The following is a 19,676-nucleotide window of genomic DNA, read 5'->3' as shown; positions in this document are numbered from 1 at the left end:
CAATTTTCTACTGACTCTCTGCACAGTTATGTCACTGCCCTGCTCTACAGTGTTTTCAGTGGCTGCATATTATCTTTAGGATTAAACCCCAATTCCTAATCAAATCAGGGTCTTGGATCTCCTGGCCTGCGTCTCCCTTTAGGCCCTTCCTGGCCACTCCCTCAGAGAGTCCCCCGCCCGGCCCCATGCTTGAATCCAGTGAAACTCCTTGTCCTGTCTCTATTTTTATGCCTCTAGGCTTTTCCACACTTGCGTGGAGGTCTCTTTGCCCTTGTCATCCTGGCCAGCTCCTCTTCTCTAAGAACCAGGGCAAATGTCACTTCCTTTGTGTACATATTCCCAGGCCAAGTCAGGCCCTCTGTCTCCTGCGGTCCTCGGCTGTCCTGCTCACAGCTTCTTGATGGCTTCGTGATGGCACTGCGGTGTTTAGTTGTTAAGAGCAGAGACTCTAAACTCTAGCGACTGGGTCTGGGTAATGGCTTCCCCACTTACCACCATGTGACCTCTCCTGACAGAAGTCTGCCCGTCTCTGAAAGGGGACGATAATAGTTTTCTCTCTCTGGTTCGTGGGGAGGATTAAAAAAGATAATACCTGCAGAGGGCTTACAACACTGCCTGCCTCGTTGTACATTGGTTCCCATTGAAATGACTACTAGCATGGATTCCTGGTACTTTCTTGCCTGCTCAGGGTCCTAGCTGAGCTCCGTGAGTGCTGGAATTTTCTCCTGGTTGGCTTTGTCCTCAGCTCCTAAGACAGGCTGGTGAGCAGGTACACAGAAAATGCTGGGATATCAGGGCCCCAGGCTTGGCCCCACCACGCGCTGGGTGTAGGACTCAGTAGGACTGGCAGCTTCTGGCCTCTGCCTCTAGGGGTGCGTTAGGAGAGCAGCCCTGCCAGTGCAGCCTGAGTGAAGGATCTTTGGTCCTCTCAGTCTGCCCACAACTGGGAATAGAGAACGTTGGTCAGAGCCCGAGGTTGGAGCTCTTGGAGGTTGGAGCAAGGGTGTGGTGGAGGAGAGGAGTCCTAGTGGTGGGGTCTGGAGGTTGTTGAGTCTATGGATGCTTGCCCATAGTGTAGACTGGCTCTTGGAAACCCTCTAGTAGTGATTTTCTACTGTCACCGGCATTTCCAAGCACTATCAGAGGTACCAGGATGGCAATTGACACATTCCATCTGTGAATTCTCCTAAACGATCCCCACTTTGGCGGATGAAAAGACTCTTCTTAGAGGAAGAGAACATAAAGGGAAAGACAAAGCTCAACCCTTTTCAGTCTACACATCAGGTCCTGTGTTATAGCTGCGAAGGCTGAGGGCAGACTAAAGCTGAGCTCCTCTGTGTGAGAATGCATGTATAATTATTACCCGACAGTGCTAAATGTGCCATTTGGACAGGGCATGGCCTCTGCTAGAGTCTAAAGTAGCACTTAAGCATGTGGGGTCTGGCGTGTGATGGGCTGGGTCAGAGCCAAGCTCCGCCACTTACAAGCGGGGTGATGTTGCAGGGTTCACTTTCCCTCTCCAAGAATGGGTTTCTTCAACTGTAAAAATAAGACAGTAAGAATCCCCTCCTCGGTGCATTACGGGAAATAAATAAGATAATCCACCTGAAGCCATCCACATAAGAGATGGCACGAAGCCCAGCCTCAGTAAAGCTTGGTGGTAATGATTACAGGTTTCATCTTGACCCTCACAACAAGCCAGTGAGGCAGCACAGTGGTACTGGATAATGTTCCTCCCATTTCCTGCTTAGTTCAGTGACACACACATATGCCGAGCATCCCATCCTCAGCGTATCCGGTCCACTGCTCGGGGTGACATGTAGGGAGCACATGACAGACAGAAGCCCTGCCCTTGTAGTCTGGTGGATGGTTAATTATTAGTATTAATTCAGCACTGAAACAGTTGAGACCTGAGTCACAATGGGGGAAAGACAGGGTGCAACAGACATGTGGGACATAAGCTCAACTAAGGAGTCAGAGAAACCTACTTCAGCAGAGACATTTAGGCAGATTTTAAGGTTGTGGAGGCATCACCAAGGTGAAGAGGAGATGGGGAGTGAGGGGCCAGCGTATGCAAAGGCTGGGCTGCTGGAGGTCACAGCAGAGGGAGTGAAAGAACTAACTCATTGTGGCTGGGACAGTGGTTGGGAATGAGGGGAAAGCAGGCCAGGGAACTGTGGCTCCAAGCAGGCAAATGTCATGTGCAAGGGTACACAGCTATGAGGCCCTGGGTGACGGCGTCTCACGAGGTGTTCTTGCTGTTAGTACCGTCATAACTGGCTCCCCTGGGTACACTGGCAATGCCTATACACACGTGTGTCCTTTTAAGAGGTTGTTGAGAAATGAGTCATTCTTTAGTTAATGAAAGGCCAGGGAATGTTAATTAGCAGCCCCCCCCCCCCCCATCCCCTGGGGGACATCTAAAATGCCTGCATTCAACAGAGTTAGCAAGATGGGCTCTGACTCATCAGGAGTGGGCAGCTGTCAAATGAACATATTGGCTTATTGAATTGGAAACAGTTACCTGGAGCCAAATTCATGTTCCTTGGCTTTCTGAAACAGAAACAACAACGCACCCCACTGGGGTACCGGACGGACTGGGAAGTGGTGACGGCACGGGCTTTGGAGTTAGGAGGCCTGGAGGAAAGTTGAGGCTCTGCCATTGACAAGCTGTAGGAATTAATCTGAGCCTCAGTTTCCCCTCCTCTGTGAAGTGGGGTATTAAATACTATTGCTGAGAATACAAGACACAGATTGTATGTGCAAGCACTTGATATGTACTCGGCTCACACAAGGTACTCAACAAAGTTTTCTTTACAGCACATTTGGAACTATGCTAGATTTTTTTTTTTTAGTTGATTTATTTAGAGTGGTCAGATCTCTTCCCTGCCTTCAAACCCTCCAATAGATTGATGGAAGGCCACAACCTGGAGAAATGGATGGAGCAAAGTGCCTATAGTGACATCATCCATGCCCCCTTCACAAATTACTCCTAGTTATTAGCGTCGGGGTACATTGGTGGACCCCATTTCCCCTAACCCATACTCCTGGAAGTATCTGAAATGTAGGACCAACTCTCTTACCATGTTATACTGGACAGTTTAATGAACAGAAAATGCTGTGGAGGACATATATCAAAGTGGGTAAGGATGGACAGTGAAAGTGGGGATTTCTGGAAAACAGTCTGAAAACTCTTCCCAGTGCTACAGCTTGGAACAGAGGGTCCACGCAGAACATGGCAGAGAGCACAAAAGATCGTACAGGGGAAGAGACCAGCCCCAGCATAATAGGTGGATGCAAGAGGCATTTCACAGAGTCCACTGTAGGGAGAGAAAGCCTCCTTCCTCGTTCTCACGTTGCCCAGGTGGGTCAGCTGCAAGTTGGGAATAGGACTTCTGTGAGCCTGCCGATTCCTTCAACGTGAACTTGGAGCAGTTGCAGATGGAGCGTTGCAGGGTGCCGATGCCCAGATAGCAAAAGCAGCTCAGTGTGGGATTCAGTCCGGATCAGAAGCAGGACAGTGAAACCATTGGGAGATTTGAACAAGATCAGAGAAGCAACATTTCCCTGAGTCCCAAGTGGCTGGGGCTTCACCAGGGCCTTAGTGAGGAGGGGTTGGAAGTTAATACCCTAACCACACTGTAAATTATTTATAGTTTGTTGCATAAATAATTACACTTAAATTAACTGTTTAGTAAACAGTTTACAATTCACTGCATAGCAGAGGGTAGGTTAAATGAATTTATGTGTTGTTTTTACAAAGCCCTTAGTGAGAGAGCCTTCCGGGTTGGGTTGGAGAGAGGCATAGGGGCTTGGTGGACCCAGCTGACATGTGGTGACAAGATTCCTTCAGTGTTCAGGAAGGAGTGAAAGAAGCCTGGGTGCTCCCGGTAGCTTCCAAGGCTCACATCTTCCTAATCTTACTCTTGCTCTAACCACATTCATCTCCCTGCTGTTTCTCAGACAAACCAGGCATGCTCCCAAGGAGGGAATTTGCACTGCCTGAGCCCTTTGCCTGGATTGCTCAGTACCCATACTTCAGTGAGCCTGGTTCTCTCACCACCTTGAGGCTTTTGCTCACATCTTACTTTCTCAGTGAGCCTGACCACTTGTTTAAAATGGCACTAACTTCCCTGACTCCCACACGAACTATCTTATCCATACTTACTCTTTAAAAAATTTTTTAAAAAAATGTTTATTTTTGAGAGAGAGAGGGAGAGAGAGAGTGACAGAGAGACAGAGCGTGAGGGGGGGAGGGACAAAGAGAGAAGGAGACACAGAATCTGAAGCAGGCTCCAGGCTCTGAGCTGTCAGCACAGAGCCCGATGTGGGGCTTGAACCCACAAACCATGAGATCATGCCCTGAGCTGAAGTCAGACACTCAACCGACTGAGCCACTCAGGCACCCCTCATCCGTACTTACTCTAACTCCGATAGAAATTATCTGCTTTTAACATACCATATACGTTCTCACTTGTATTTATTATTATTGTATTTGTTCCCCCCTGCTCTAGGGGGAGAGGCAGATATATCTGTTTGTGTTGCTCACGCGTGTGTCCCAAGCAGCTAGAACAGTTCCTGCACACAGTGGAGACTAAGGAAATTATCTATTGAGTGATCACTCATGTTGGGATTTGTGTGAGTGTCTGGGCCACATATCCTGCACAGATGCTGGGAGTGCCTGGATGTTTCTGGAATGAAGGGCTACAGAAGGACAGTCTGGAGAAAGGGACTGGACACCAAAGAAGAAATGGGCTCACTAAACTCAACATGCCTCAAATGCAACTGTCTTCTGGACTTGTTTGGCCTCTCCATTTTGTGGCCGAAGTGAAGACTCTGGGGCTCTACTTTGTCCATGCTCATTCATCATCTGTGTGAATCAGGATCTAGCCTTCAAGTTCAAGGGCGATTGGGAACGATTGTCCTCCAGCATCACTGTTAGCATTGCTTCCTTCTCACCTCATACTTTTGCGGAATGTAAAGGCTCACATTTTTTTTTCTGCATTTTTAAAATATGTCCCTCTACTTAATTTCTGGTATAAAGCATCACTTTCACACCCAAAATTCTGATGATAACATAACCTGTCCCTTACAAGTAACATGCACTTATTTCGAGATGCACAAAGCATTTCCTTTCTTTCTTCTTAAAAGTCCAGTAATCTTAGTAGAATATGTGTTATATGTTTCTTTCCATGTATGGAGTATGCCCTTTCAATTAGCAATAATCGCGCCTCGGATAAACCTCATTGGCTATGCTACTGCCACTGCGCAAAGCTGGAGTATGCCCTTTCAATATGTAGTTCAAAGAATATTTTTTTCCGCAGGAATGTTTTCCTAGTTTATAGCTTCTCACATGTATTTTGATGCTGTGTTTTGGGTTCCTTCCAAAGGAACTCTTATTATATGTGTATTGGATCTTATCTGCCTCTCTTTAATATTTGCCACATTCTCACAAATCCTTTTAATTTCTGTCTTTTCTTTTAATTTAAAACATTCTTTCCTTTTGTGCGTTTGATTTTCATAAGGCATTATCTCATGTTTTCATCTTGTATCGTCTTTGTTTCTAAAATGGCATTTTCTTTTTATTTCTAATTATTTTCTTAGTTAAGATAGCTGAGGTTTCATGCTTCTCTTTCACATCTTATATCATTTTTTAAAATGTTAAGCTCATTTTCAAATCGTATACACATTTTAGTTTCCTTCTGTTTTGTGAGTACATTTTCCTGGCATTTTCTAATTGTAGGGATAATTTTGTTATTTCGTCTCTTTCTAAAATGACCATGCATGGGATGAGACCTGAATAATTTTTGTGTTGCTCATTTTTATGTGAAATGAGTTTGCAAGAACTTTTTGAGGGAGGCGGGGTTCAGGAAAACTGTTCTAAATTCATAGAGCTCCATTTTCTTCTGTTTCTGTGTAAGGTTCAAAGTAGGGTGCTCTGCTTTCCCAGAGTTCCTAGCTCTGCTTCCACCTCCTACACGGATCTGAGTGAACATCTCTTGCCTTTGTCTCTGAGGCCCCTGTCCTGCTCAATTTTGATTTTGCCTCCAGAAGTTTCTTCTTAATATGGCACGTTGTTGTAGAAGAGATTCCTGTTGGGTTAGTTTTGAGAGTTCCTATTAGGTGCCTTTTACTCACTTGCTATTGGAGAGGGAGATCCCTTTCCGGTTTCAGCCACTCTTCTGTCATGCTGTGCTTTCCAATAAATATCCTGGCGACTCTTGGCCCTCATATGCATCAAACACTATCTTCCTGGGTCCTCCTTGCTCCTCTTGTACGGATGACCCTGAGCAGGTCTTGCAGCTGTTAGTGTTTGGTCCCTGCCTGCTTGTCTTTTGAGCTTTGTGGGGATATTTTATCATCTAGTTTTGATCCAAAGGGTTTTGGTTTTGTTATCTTTGTTGTTCTGTCAACTTTTCATGTGGAGATTTAGATTTAAAAACTGCTGTCATGGGGCGCCTGGGTGCCTCATTCGGTTAAGTGTCTGACTTTGGCTCAGGTCATGATCTCATGGTGCGTAGGTTCGAGCCCCAAGCCTGCTTCAGATTTTGTATCTTCCTCTCTCTCTGCCGCTCCCCCACTCATGCTGTGTCTCTCAAAAATAAACGTTAAAAAAACTTAAAAACTGCTGTCACTACTGCCATCTTCCCAGAATTTTCCTTATTTCTCTATTTTTAACTAATTAAGTTCTGATTATATAGCTGCTTTCATTGAAACTGCTCTAATAAGAACTAACACATATGATACCTCCTGTCAGACATTATTCTTAGCAAATATACATACATATATTTGCACATATATATCCATTTCACTTAATAATCACAGAAAGCCTCAGGGCAAGGTGCTATTATCATCTCCTTTCCACCATTGAGGAAACTGAAGCACAGAGAGGTTATGTAACTTGCCCAAAGCTATGCAGGTAACTAGTGACCCGCTCTGGGATGCTCTGGGATTTAATCCAGGCAATCCAGCTCCAGAGTTCACACTCTCATGGGAACAGTGCTACCAAACAGAAGCTACATGATGCTTAGAAGACCCAGTGGCATGCCTGGTGCTGATGGTGGCACAATGGTATCCAGAAGATGCAGCAGTAAGAGACTAAATGGTGGCTGGAGCAGCCTGAGATGTCTAGTGGAGTCAGACAGCATGATGGTGTCCAGAAGGAAAGGTAGCCATGCTGGGTGGGCCTGGCAAGACCTGACAGTTAGGGTAATACTCAGTGTAAGGGTGCTAAGGGAAGAAAAGATGGTAGATATTGGGGAGAATCTATAGTTGACTTTTGAACAATGCGGGGGTGTGGGGCACCGACACCCTCCCCCCACCACCACAGTTGAAAATCTGCATGTAACTTTGGACCCCTCCAAAACTTAACTGTTAATAGCTTAATTGACTGGAAGACTTACTGATAACATAAAGTTGATCAACACATAATTTGTAGGTTATATTTATCATATACTATATTCTTACAATAAAGTAGAGAAAATAAAATGTTATTAAGAAAATTATAAGGAAGAGCAAATACATTACAGTACTGTATTATAAAAAAAAAATCCACACTTAAGTGGACCCGTGTAGTCCAAATTTGGCTTGTTCAAGGGCCACCTGTGTAGGAGATGAACAGTGGGGATGCCTGGAAATGCTTGAGATGGTGTTGGGATGAGAATGTGCTTGGGTTATATTTATTTATGTCTGTCTCTCCTCTTAGATGGTGTGAGTGTCTTAAGGGCAGGGATCGCCAGCACAAAGCCTGGCACATGGTCAACATCAGTAGCATTTCAATGAATCAGGTGGAGCAGTTAATACTTAGTGTTTTAAGCCTTATTGAATTGGGGTGAGGCTATTTTGTTTGTTACTGGTGTTATATGGGGACAGGCACTTCCTGTAGGAGCGAGGAGCTCCCTTCAGCCACTCCCCCAGGGCTTGAGTGTAGATAGTCACACCTTACCATTTGCCTAGAAGTTCTGAGACTTGGGACAGTGGTCATTAAGGGCCCATGCTTTATGCAACCAGAGCACTGCTCAGTAGAATATTGGAATGTTTGTAAAATGGCTCGTACGGAAGGTTTCTCTGATTTTATTGACACCTGCTTCAAGTATTTCCTTTTCTCTTATTTCTTTTTTTCTTTTCAAGTTTATTTCTTTATTTTGAGAGAGAGAGAGAGAGAGAGAGAGAGAGAGAAAGAGAGAGTGAGCTGGGGGAGGACAGAGAGAGAGGGAAAGAGAGAATCCCCAAAAGGCTCCATCCTTGAGAGTACGTGGCTTGATCTCACAGACCATGAGATCATGACCTGAGCAAAAATCAAAAGTCAGACACTTAACCAACAGAACCACCCAGGCGCCCCTCAAGTATTTCTATTTAAAACAAAAACTTTTGTTTTTGGGTGGCTTAGTCTGTTAAGCAACCGACTTTTGCTTTCAGCTCAGGTCGTGATCTCATGGTTCGTGAGTTTGAGACTCGCATCGGGCACTGCACTGATGGCACAGAGCCTGCCTGGGATGTTGTCTCCTTCTCTCTGTCCCTCCCCTGCTTGTGCTCGTGCACTCTCTCTATCTCAAAATAAAGAAATAAACTTAAAAAAATTAAAAGAAAAATTTTTATCATGGTGTCTTTTGTGGAACGTACTTCCCCAACTCTTAAACTGTACCTCATTGCGGGGAACTCACCTATGCTTTGTCTGACATCCCAGCCAAAGATAGAACCCATATCTCCTGAAATGTAGTCCAGAACAGAGGACTGGGTGAGTTCAGGCATTTCTACATTCCAGGCCAGAGCACAGAGCACTCATGCTCCTCTTATAACACCCCAGTAAGTTCAGGAAATGTTTCCAGCTGGTGTGCCAAGGCTTACACTCCATGTTTCCTAGGCAGTTTCTAGTTTACTTGATCAGTTAAATATTTATTGATCCATACTATGTGTCAGGCCTTGTGCTGAGTGCTGGTGATGCTGAGCTAAGTCAATGCCTGCCTTTGAGGACATCTCAAAGTTGGTGGGAGAGAGAGACCGGGGGAGAAACTGTAGAGTGTAGCCAGTAGGTAGATACTCTTTAGATTCAGGTTGCCTGCAGGGAGCTCCGGCTCTCTTAAGTCATGTAAGTCTTCTGTGCCTCTGTGTTTTCTTTTCTTTTTTTTTTTTAAATATTTTTATTTATTTCTAGGAGAGAGAGAGACAGCGTGAGCAGGGGAGGGTCAGAGAGAGAGGGAGTCACAGACTGAAACAGGCTCCAGGCTCTGAGCTGGCAGTCAGCACAGAGCCCGACGCGGGGCCCGAACTCACAAACCGTGAGATCATGACCTAAGCGAAAGTCAGATGCTTAACCGACTAAGCCACCCAGGCGCCCCAGTGCCTCTGTGTTTTCATCTGTAAAGTGGAGACAAGGAAAAAGTACACTTAAGTTATTGTGAGAATAAAACAATGCATGATAATTGCACAACCCTTGGGGGTACTCTAAGGATCCAATAAATACTAATTATTATTACTGGTGGTTTTTATTTACTTTCCCTTTTCCTCTGCCTTCTGAACTGTTTTTCATACAATTCTATATATTTTTTAAAATTAAAAAAAAATTTTTTTTTTCCAAACACAATTCTATTACAACCCCAACGATTCGGTTATAATTTGGATAGCTTGGGTACAAAGCATACTGGGTAAAGTCAGGCTGGGTGGGAGGCATATACTTGCCTTGAGCAGCCAGCCCACTCTCCCCTCGACCTGCTAGGGGGTTAAAACCCTTTTGATGTCCTCCCAGCCCTATTGGAGTTGGCCCTGGACCTAAGGGGCCTGCTTGATGGGGCCCGAGGCCCAGTCACTGGACGAGGTTAAGAGGAGGCAGGGATCCATGGGTTGACTAATCTTCTCAGTTTATTCTTCCCAGTATGTTTGTTTGCTCCTTGGGGGAGAAAGGGGAGGTATCTGTTTAAACAATCTCTAGAAATAGAAGTTATTTTAAGCTCATTCTTAAAGAAAAGCAGATTCTGCTTTCCCCAAAGGCACCCCTGTTTGTCCTCATCTCTGTGGCTGTCACCCTGGAAGGAGGATCCCACGGTGGGACAGGCAGGAGTAGGTTTGGCCTGAAAGCAGCAATTGCATCTCTGGGGCCCAGGGTCCCGGTCCACCCTCTACCCCGGAGCTTTAGGCAGAGTTAGCGGCTGACAGCTCCCTTTTATCTTCCTGTTGCTCATAAGTAGTCCCAGAAGTCCTTGCTTGGGAAAATTGTCCTTCTTGTCTCCCAGTGTGAAGGCTGTCTCATCTTGCTCTCTGCTGCTCTATGTCGACTTCTTCTTCTTCCTTTATTTTTGGTGTGTGTTTGTTTTTGTTTTTGTTTTCATGCATATCCAGAGTGGGAAGCAGTAAAGCAAAGAGGTTAAGTTTAACACAGACTCTGGAGTGATAGAGATAAGGTTTCTGTCTCAATGTTACATACTTTCCACCTGGGTGATTTTACTTCTTTGCATCTCAGTTTCCTCATCTGGAAATGGGGGAAATAATAATACTTGCTCAGACACTTGTCTTGAGGAGTAAATTAAACAATCCATGTAAAGCACTTAGCACAGTGTTCAGCATGTGGAATGTACTCAATATATTCTAGCCACTATTACAGTAATTACTGTAGTTGCTCAAGTGTTATGTGGGGGGAAGGGCAGCAAAGAGAACTAACATTTTTGAACATTTCTTTATGTGAGATCCTAAGTCCTTCACGCTCACCGTTTAATTTAATTCCTTCATCTACCTTGTGTGGAAGATTTTATTATTATACTTTTACAGATAAAGAAATTGAGGGTCAGAGACGTTAAGAAATGTACTGAAAAGATTAATGTACTTTGTTAAAAATTAAAAAAAAAAAAAGTCAGGATACCAGTTTTCCTGCTTGAGGGTGACCAGCAGGGGGCGCAAGGGAGACTACAGAGATGTTGGTAATTTTTCTCATCTGCTTCCTGGACACATGAGTGTGTTGACCTTATGAAAATTCATCAAACTGCATCCTGATATTATAATTTGTTCACCTTTATGTAATGTTATTTCAATAAAAATTTCAGAAAAAGGAAAAACAAGCAGCAGCAACTTGCCTTCAGCCCACAGATTATGAGCGACAGGGCCAGCTCTTTATGCCCTCCACATGTTAATGTGCAAGCCTTGTTGGTCTGTGGAAGCTTTTCTTATGCTCAAGGCTCTTACATAGTAGTCTGTTCCGTCCTGAGGAAGCTCTGGTTCAAAGCCTATTCAGGCAGCTAAGGAGGGAGCCAGATCACCAGGGGACATCTGAGGGCCTGACTCCGCCAGAGCGAGTGTCCCTGAGGTAGCTAAGCACAGAGGATGCGGGTCCTGGAGGCCTGCCTGAGATGCACCCACTGGTGGGCTCTAGAGCAGATCATAGGACCAAATGGAAGACAGCCCACTAGGCTTGCCATGTTCCTTTCTCCTGAGTACAGCTTTCATCCCCTAGCCCAATTGGGGACCCTATTTCCTTCCACTTCCAGCTTCTTTGAGGGAGCTTTTCATTCCTGGCTCCTTGACCAGGTTCCACCTCCCTGTCCACTCCAATGGAGCTTGGCTTCTCTAGGTCCCCTTCCCATGAGGCTCATGACACAAAGCCAGAGAGACAGCCAGTCTCAGCCTGTGCTTCTGGTTGGGGAAGAAGCAATAGTAATGCACTTCTTCCTGCGGGGAATGAAATAAGGAACCTTTAGGCCTGTCAGCTGGAGTCCACATTTCTCCCCAAGCATCATTTTTTTATTTAAAAAAAGAAATATAAAAATGTTTAAATAGTTTTAGATTTACAGAAAGTTGCAGATAGTTCAGACTGTTCCTGTACATCCCGCACCCAGTCCCCCTGATTGTTAACACCTTCTGCGAACACTGGTACGTTTATCACAACGGAAGAACCATTGTTGGTCTGTGACTGTTAACTAAACCCCAGACTTTATATGGCTTTCACTAGTTTTCCACGAAGGTGCTTTTCTGTTTCAGGATCCCATCCAGGATGCCCTGTTAGAGTTTGTCATCACATCTCCTTTGTCTCCTCTACTCTATGACAGTTTCTCAGTGTTTCCTTGTTGGTGATGACGCTGACAGTTTTGAGGAGTACTGGTCAGGTACTTTGTAAAATGTTCCTCAGTCGGTCCCTGACACCTTTCCCATGACGAGACTAAGGTTATGCATTTGGGGAGAAGGAGCCTTTCTCATCACGTCATGTCGGAAGCACATGCTGTCAACACGCTGGTCAGCAGGTGCGTTTTGATCACTTGAGTAGGGTGGTGATGCGTCAGAGTTCTCCACTGCAAAGGTACTTTTCCTCAGTCCCTTTTCTGTACTTTTCTTCTTTGGAATTGAGTCATTAAATGCAGCCCACGCTCAAGCCCCATCCCTGCTGTTCTTAGTCATCGAGTTTATCTGATGCAAGGCTTGTAAACACAATCAGCTGACTATTTGCGCAGGTAGAGATATACAAGCTCCAAGCCAGACACCCAGACACTGGCATACAGATAATATAGACAGACACCCAAATGAGTTCATATCCATAACACAGACCCTCATAGGCACAAATAATGCAGAGACTAGAGAAATCAATAGTTTTGTCATTCCATTCCTCTTACCAGCCAAGCGATAAATCAACTAGGATTTTAATTAACACAGCTTCTGAAATCCCACTTTCTTTCTAATTCTTAAAGATCTTAACAAGAGTGGAGGGTACCTCCATGTGAGATGGGGGTGGAGGAGGTGACAAAAATGTGAGTTTGGGATCGAATCAGGCCTCCCGGGAAGGGCCCAGGCCCGAGGCATTTGGTGGCACTGATTCTCTTTTTCTCCCTTCCTAGCTCTTCTTGGTCCTTTTGATTCTAGGCCTGAAGGAAGGGGGTGTGAGTGTGTCCCACCTGAGGGGTCCAGAGCGCTTCCCGGCCTGGCACCCACGCTTCCTCTGTGCCACGTGCTGGTGCCAGGTGCTGTGACTCAGCGGCCTCGCAACCCCTGTGTTTGGGAGGAAGGAACAGCTGAAGCCCAGGCTGTCTCATCAAGAGGCAGCAGTGTAACTTGCCTTTGTTATTGACAGAAGGAGGAGGAGGGATGCTAGAGGGACAGAAATAATAGCTGTCCGCTGTAGTGTTTACAGAGTGAATGCATCAGTGAGTGAGTGACTAGTTCTTTCTTGCCTCTTACAAGTTCTTCAGTCAGGTTGCTTTAGTTCTCTATCTCTGGAGCACAATGATCGTATATTTGCCCAGCTTCTCTATCCCCTTTCTAATCATGTTAGTTTTGGAGCACTCTTTGAAAGCATTATTTTAAATAAGTACACGCTGTGTAGACGGCCATGTAGCTGTACCATAGCTTACATAACAACATAACCAGTAGTTGATATTTAGGCCATTTCCATTTTCTTCTTCTTTTTTGGGTTTATTTATTTTGAAAGAGAGAGACAAAGAGAGAGAGAGAGCAGGGGAAGGGCAGAGAGAGGAGAGGGAGAAAGAGAATCCCAAGCAGTCTCCTCAGAGCCTGATGTGGGTCTCGAACTCACAGATCAAGAGATAATGATCGGAGTTGAAATCAAGAGTCAGATGCTTAACTGACTGAGCCGTCCATTTGTCTCTCCGTTTTCTTCTTATTGTAAATATCACTTGCTACTGTGCCAGACTTCATTGCCTGTTGTTTGTCTGGTCATCTGCTTCCAAAACTCCTGTGCCTCAGTCTTATTATCTGCAAATTGGAGATAATGGAAAACAAGAGGGTTAAAGTAAGTGAACAAAAGAAACAGTGATGAGCATATAGTAGGTGTTTAGTAAACATCAGATGGCCGGAAATGGAAACTCTGGAAACCGTGGAGTGTTGATAGCCATCATGGCCCTGTTCCCCGGCTGCAGGCTGCACCTGATGCCAGCGGACTCGGTCCAGCGCTGGATGGAGGACCTGAAGCTCATGACCGAGTGTGAGTGCATGTGCGTCCTGCAGGCAAAGCCCATCAGCCTGGAGGAAGATGCACAGAGTGACCTCATCCTGGCAGGCGGCCCCGGCCCTGGAGACCCGCTGCAGCTACTTCTCAAGAGGGGCTGGGTCATCAGCACTGAGCTGCGCAGGATCGCACAGAAGCTGGCCCAGGACCGCTGGGCACGTGTCCACAGCATGAGTGTGCGTCTGACTTGCCATGCCCGCTCCATGGTCAGTGAGTACAGTGCCATCAGCAGGAGCTCCTCACAGGAGATGGGCCAGGTCAGTCGCCCTGGGGGCTGGTGGGGGCGGGGGGGCATGTGCAGGCGCTGAGAAGGGAGATACCTTTTAGAGGAGTGGATGTGAAATGTGTGACATTTGAACTTTTTCTGCTCCAGGACCTCCTTCCTCTTCCAAAAATCAGGGAAGAGAGTGAGGACCTTTCCTGAGTACCTACCATGTACTAGGCATCGAGCTAGGTGTTTTCACACACATCTCATTTAACCTGTGCGACATGAGAAGCAGACATAACCACTGTGAGAAGCCATGCAGTGGTTCAGTATACCCACCAGAATGTCAGACTGTCTGGGTTCAAATATCAGCTCCACTGGGTGACCTTGGCAAGTTACATACCTTCTCTGTGTCCCAGTTCCGTCACCCTCATGAGTATAATAATAGTGCTTTTTTCATAGGTCTGTTGTGAGGACTAATGCATTAAAACAGTTGATGAAAAATATTAGTAGTATTACTGTCCTCACTTTATAAAGGAAACAAACTCAAGAAATCCTAAGTAATTTGCCCAAAGTTATGCAGTAAATGACGTAACCAGAATTCAGTCCAGGTCTTTCTGATTCCAAAGCCTCTGATTTGGAATCTTCTTTTCCAAGCCTATAGTGAACCACTGAAAATCCCCCTCTGGCATTCACTTCCCATCTTAGTGCTTTACCCTTTTCCTTGTCCCCACCTCACAGATCGTAAACTTCTATTTATCCTTTGAAGCCCAGCTCAAATGCCCCTTTCCCTCTGAAGCTTCTTAGATTCCCCCAGCATAACTAAGTGCTTGTTTTTCTTTTTTGAGCTCTCAGAGTAGTTGATGACGGTGTCTTTTGCCATCCATACAGCACTGTTATAGTTTATGTGCCTATTTCCAAAATCAGATGATTTGATTCACCATCTTTATGCCCCAGAAGGTCCCATGTAGTAGTTGATCCTGACCCAATGCTTGTTGAATTGAGTAAATTTGATCTATTTTTCCTACAGATTGAGAAGCTGCTAATGGAGAAATGCTCAGAGCTCTCAGCAGTCACAGAGAGGTAAATCTGGATGCTGGGTAAGACTGGATAGCCTGCCTTCAAGCAGGGGAAGGGGCTGGCATCTTCTTCCAGAGGGAGAGTGAAAGCAGTAAGGGCTGGTGGTGGTCTGCAAATTTCCTTTCGCTAATTTTCATCAGCAACCTTGAAAGACTCCCTTGGGATTTTCTGCCCCTTTTCAGGTCCAAGGGGAATGTAAAAGAGGAGATAGGCCCAGGCATAGGTAGTAAGAGGATTATTGAGGGCTGGTTAAAAAAAAAGAAGAAGAAGAAGGAAGAAGGAAGAAGGAAGAAAGAAGAAGGAAGAAGGAAGAAGGAAGAAGGAAGAAGGAAGAAGAAGAAGAAGAAGAAGAAGAAGAAGAAGAAGAAGAAGAAGAAGAAGAAGAAGAAGAAGAAAAGAAAGAAAAGGGTTTCCCATAGCTTTGGGAAGCCCCCCACTCCGTCCCCAAAGTCAAGGCAAGGTGAAAGCAGACTTTCACACCCTATACTCACATACACACAGACAAGGATTTCACAGACACGTACCTGCCAATACACAGGTATATAAACACACACTCATGAGTTCACAGAAATACACTCATACTCTCTTCTCTATATCTCACACACATAAACATATATGGGCCTATACTCAGAACATATAGGCACTTAGCCTCACATGTATACACACCCAGGTTTCTGTTTACATTCTTCCTTACTTTTTCCAACCCCCGTGCCCTGCAAGAGAAACAGGGCTTGGCATCCCTGAGGCCCTCAGGGGGTCCTTGCCCTTCCAGTGGAACATTCTCAGGCCATAGGGGTAAATTTAAACCTGATCTACTCTATGTTCTTCCTGCCTGGAGAGAAAAAATTTAAGGTTCCTTTCTGTAGACAGTCATTGTAGACAGCCATTCCTTTTCTTTGGTTTTTTTTTTTTTGTTTGTTTGTTTTGTTTGTTTTTTAATTTAATTTAATTTTTATCCTTATTTAAAAAATTTTTTTAAATGTTTGTTTATTTTCGAGAGACAGAGAGACAGAGTGCGAGTGGGAGAGGGGCAGAGAGAGAGGGAGACACAGAATCTGAAGAAGGCTCCAGGCTCTGAGATATCAGCACAGAGCCCAATGCGGGGCTCAAACCCACAAGCTGTGAGATCATGACCTGAGCCGAAGTCGGACGCTTAACCGACTGAGCCACCCAGGCGCCCCTGTTTGTTTTTTTAATTTTAGAGAGAGAGAAAGCACAAGAAGGGAAGAGGAGCAAAGGGCAGGAGAGAAAGAGAGAATCCCAAGCAGGCACAATGCTCAACTCGGAGCTGGACACAGGCTCCATCCCATGACCCTGGGATCATGACCTGAGCTGAAACCAAGAGTAGGATGCTCAACCAACTGAGCCACCAAGGTGCCCCTAGATGGCCATTTGTTTGAAGGTCACGGGTATTGCTATACACTTTGAAAGTGAGTGCTGGACTCACTTCTCTCAGGGAGAAGCCCAAAGGTATGGATTTGATCACTTTCTGATGGCCTTTCTTCCTAGGGACATGGACTGTTAGCTCCCATTTTCGGCTGGCACTTCTCTGAACACAACGAGGCCAGAGGACAAGGCAGCTATGGAATATTCCATCTCTGGCTCCCCTGGAGCAGATGACTTCTTCCTAGGTTACTCGCACTACCAGCAGGCCATGCTTCCGCCATGGCTCTGGGCTGAGTACCTGCCCCTTCCGGTGGCCCACTCCATGGTTTCTTTTCCCCAGGTGCCTCCAGGTTGAGAATGAGCATGTCCTGAAGTCGATGAAGGCCTGTGTGAGTGAGACCTTGAGCACACTGGGCCAGCACTTTGGCCAGCTGCTGGAGCTGGCCCTGACCCGGGAGGTACAGGTCAGTACAGGCTGGGCTGCAGGGAGGGGCACTTGTGTAGCCTCCTGAGGTGGGAGCGGGGGCGGGCTGAGGCACTGGGTCCTTTCTGAAGTGCCTGTCTTGGGAGATACCCTCCTCAGATCGCCAAAGGGAACTCCAGCACCTAGCAGACAGGACTGTCAGAGCTTGAGGCTTCCCAAGTTAGCCCCAGTCTGCATTCTCCAGATGTGAAAACTGGCACCCAGAGAGGGAAGAGACTTACCTAAGGTCACACAGCAAGGCCATGGCAGAAGCTGACATTTCCCAACTTAGAGTATTGTTCCTACCACCTTAAATCTTCCTCGTGTGGTTATTGCCCGCAGTACATGCAATGGATCCATCCTGTCCTGAAAGACTTGGGGCACCTGTAAGGAATGAGCCAATTCTGGAAGTCCTGGCAATAGAAAAGAATCTGGAAAGGTCAGATAGTCCAGCCCCTGCCTTTAGTCAGCCTCCTGCCTGATTCTAGAACGAACAAGGGCTTTGGAATCAGACAGATCTGCTTTCAAACTGTGGTTCACAACAAGCCCTTGGTCAAGTTCCTGAACCTCTAAAAGGCCTCATTTCCTTCATGTATAAAGTGAAAACCTCCCCCAGAAGTGAAAGGAGAGGATTAAGCAAATGACATATGGTAAGAGCTTAGCACATAGCGTGAGTTAAATATATGTTATTTCCCTCTCTCGCCTTTTCCTATTGTAAAAGCCTCCCAGGAAAGCAGATTGCATACGGTTTTCATTATGAAAGGTATTTACATGTTATTTATAGTTCCAGAAATATTGTGTTACATATTTGCCATTCTTTTCCCACCACCAAATAAACGCCTTCCACAAATACCAAGTCCCTTCCCACATCAGCTTCTCTCTAAACTCAGCCTCTCTGCGGAGCCCAGAGGCTTCCCTTTTGTCTTTCCTCTGTGTCTGGCTCATTTTGCACAGGGTACAGGTTCTTCCGACCTGGCTCACCTGCCAGTCAGAGAAGCTGGCCCCAGGCATTCTCACCCTCCCAACCCAGAGAGTCTGCAGAGGCCACTCTGTCCAAGGAGCCTGGGATGAGGGGAAAGCTGGGGCTGGGGGCTGGTGCTTGAACTTGATGTACAAATGCTGACTGTCAAGTGTAGGGGTGGGTGGCGGCACAAGCTGGGCCGGCATTCCAAACTGAGTTCTCAAGTTCCAGAGGGACCCTGTGGAACATGGGAACGTGGGGCCAAAGTGGGTGAAAACATCAAGGGAGTGATGAGCAAGGATATAGGAGGTAGTAGTGGGGAGCCTGGAGGAATTTTCGAGCAGGGCTACAGGTGCCTACAATGATTTTTTTTTTTTTTTTTTTTTTGCTACTTTTGTGCCATTTTGCCTGGAAGTACCAGATTCAATGGAAAGGGCTAACATCGAAGAGTTATGTTTGATTGTGAAAGGTAGCCAGCTGGGTTTGGAAGTAGTCATTCTACCAGAAGGCAAAGGGCGAGGGTGTCTTTTTTGTAGTCTCGTGTCAGAATTCTGGGGGAAGCTCCCTGGGCTGGCAGGAGCCTGGGCCTTGTGCACTATGTAGCTGATTCCCTGGGGGTGCTGGTCCATTCTGGTTTTTCCCTCATCCTCATCTTGTTTGCAGTGGAATTCCTAATCTGGTCCTTTTGCTTCCTTGGCTAAAGCCTGTACATCCCCAGGTCTGACTACCTGGGTTACTGATGCTTCGCCTGAGAGCTGAGTCCCATCAGCTGCTCCTCTCTGAGAATTTGGTCCCTCACTGGCTTCCCTCCCCTCATCTGTCCTGCATTCCTGTGCATATTTATTAGCTTCCTGATAAGCCCCTTTTCCTCCTAGTATGCTCCATGGTGTCCACTGTGCCCTCCTATGGAGTGGGTTTGCTGTGCTTACAATATTTTTTGGCTGATCATTAGCTTCTTTTTACATTAGAATGCTTCCATACAGGACAGTAGTGACATAAGGAGATACATTGGCTGAAGGCAAGGTGATTTGAATTCAGTGGTGTAAGGGTGTGTTTCCTATATTTGTGACCCAGTACGGTTCCCGAGGATGTTAATAATTACAGCAGGATTGTATATTGGGGGTATCTTGACATAAAGGGAATTAAGCCTATGTCCTTACATTGAGAAAATCTTCTAAAAGGTCCTCACACATTCATAGTATTTCTTTTCTGATCTGTAGCTTCCATAGACAGGGATTTAGCTTTGTTTAATTCATGGATATGCATCTAGTGGCTAGAATAGTACCTCTCATACAGTAGGCACTCAATAAGGATTTGTTAAAGAATGACTATTAAACAGTATATTCCAAACTTCTGTGGTCACAACAGATCCTTTTTATTCTTAAAGCACCTGTTCACTTATTCTGGGATGCTGGCATTTCAGGAAATGCAATTTGGTAAAAACATTGTTTGTACTATGGAAGCTCTGGAGCAGAGGCGCGGTGCTCTTTCCAGCCCCCACCCCCACCACACACAAAAATAATACCTGGTAGAACAGTGCTTACAATGAGTGCAGTGATAACCTAGCACATGACTCTGCACTGGTCTACTCCAGCCTGGAATGTTATGTCCATTTCCAGACCCCACTTGTATCACTGGTAAT

At 45.8% G+C, this 19,676-nt stretch overlaps 1 protein-coding gene and 1 non-coding gene across 3 annotated transcripts in view; one reads left to right on the top strand and one right to left on the bottom strand.

The window, feature by feature from the left end:
* Positions 1-19,676, top strand: part of INSC (INSC spindle orientation adaptor protein) — a 91,455-nt gene that overhangs the window by 10,983 nt on the left and 60,796 nt on the right. For both annotated transcript variants that reach the window (XM_039251830.1, XM_039251829.1), the window contains 3 exons: positions 13,851-14,196; positions 15,175-15,227; positions 16,951-17,074. In XM_039251830.1, coding sequence (XP_039107761.1) covers positions 13,851-14,196; positions 15,175-15,227; positions 16,951-17,074 — 523 coding nt within the window. The remainder of the gene's footprint in view (positions 1-13,850; positions 14,197-15,174; positions 15,228-16,950; positions 17,075-19,676) is intronic.
* Positions 5,138-5,276, bottom strand: LOC120244998. Its single transcript, XR_005531680.1, has one exon. It is a non-coding gene; the product is annotated as a U4 spliceosomal RNA (small nuclear RNA).

This window comes from Hyaena hyaena, unplaced genomic scaffold (assembly GCF_003009895.1).
Source record: "Hyaena hyaena isolate Hyena2069 unplaced genomic scaffold, ASM300989v1 scaffold_401, whole genome shotgun sequence".
Classification (NCBI taxonomy): Eukaryota; Metazoa; Chordata; class Mammalia; order Carnivora; family Hyaenidae; genus Hyaena; species Hyaena hyaena.
Note: the sequence above shows the minus strand (reverse complement) of the source record. Positions and strands in the feature narration are given on the sequence as shown.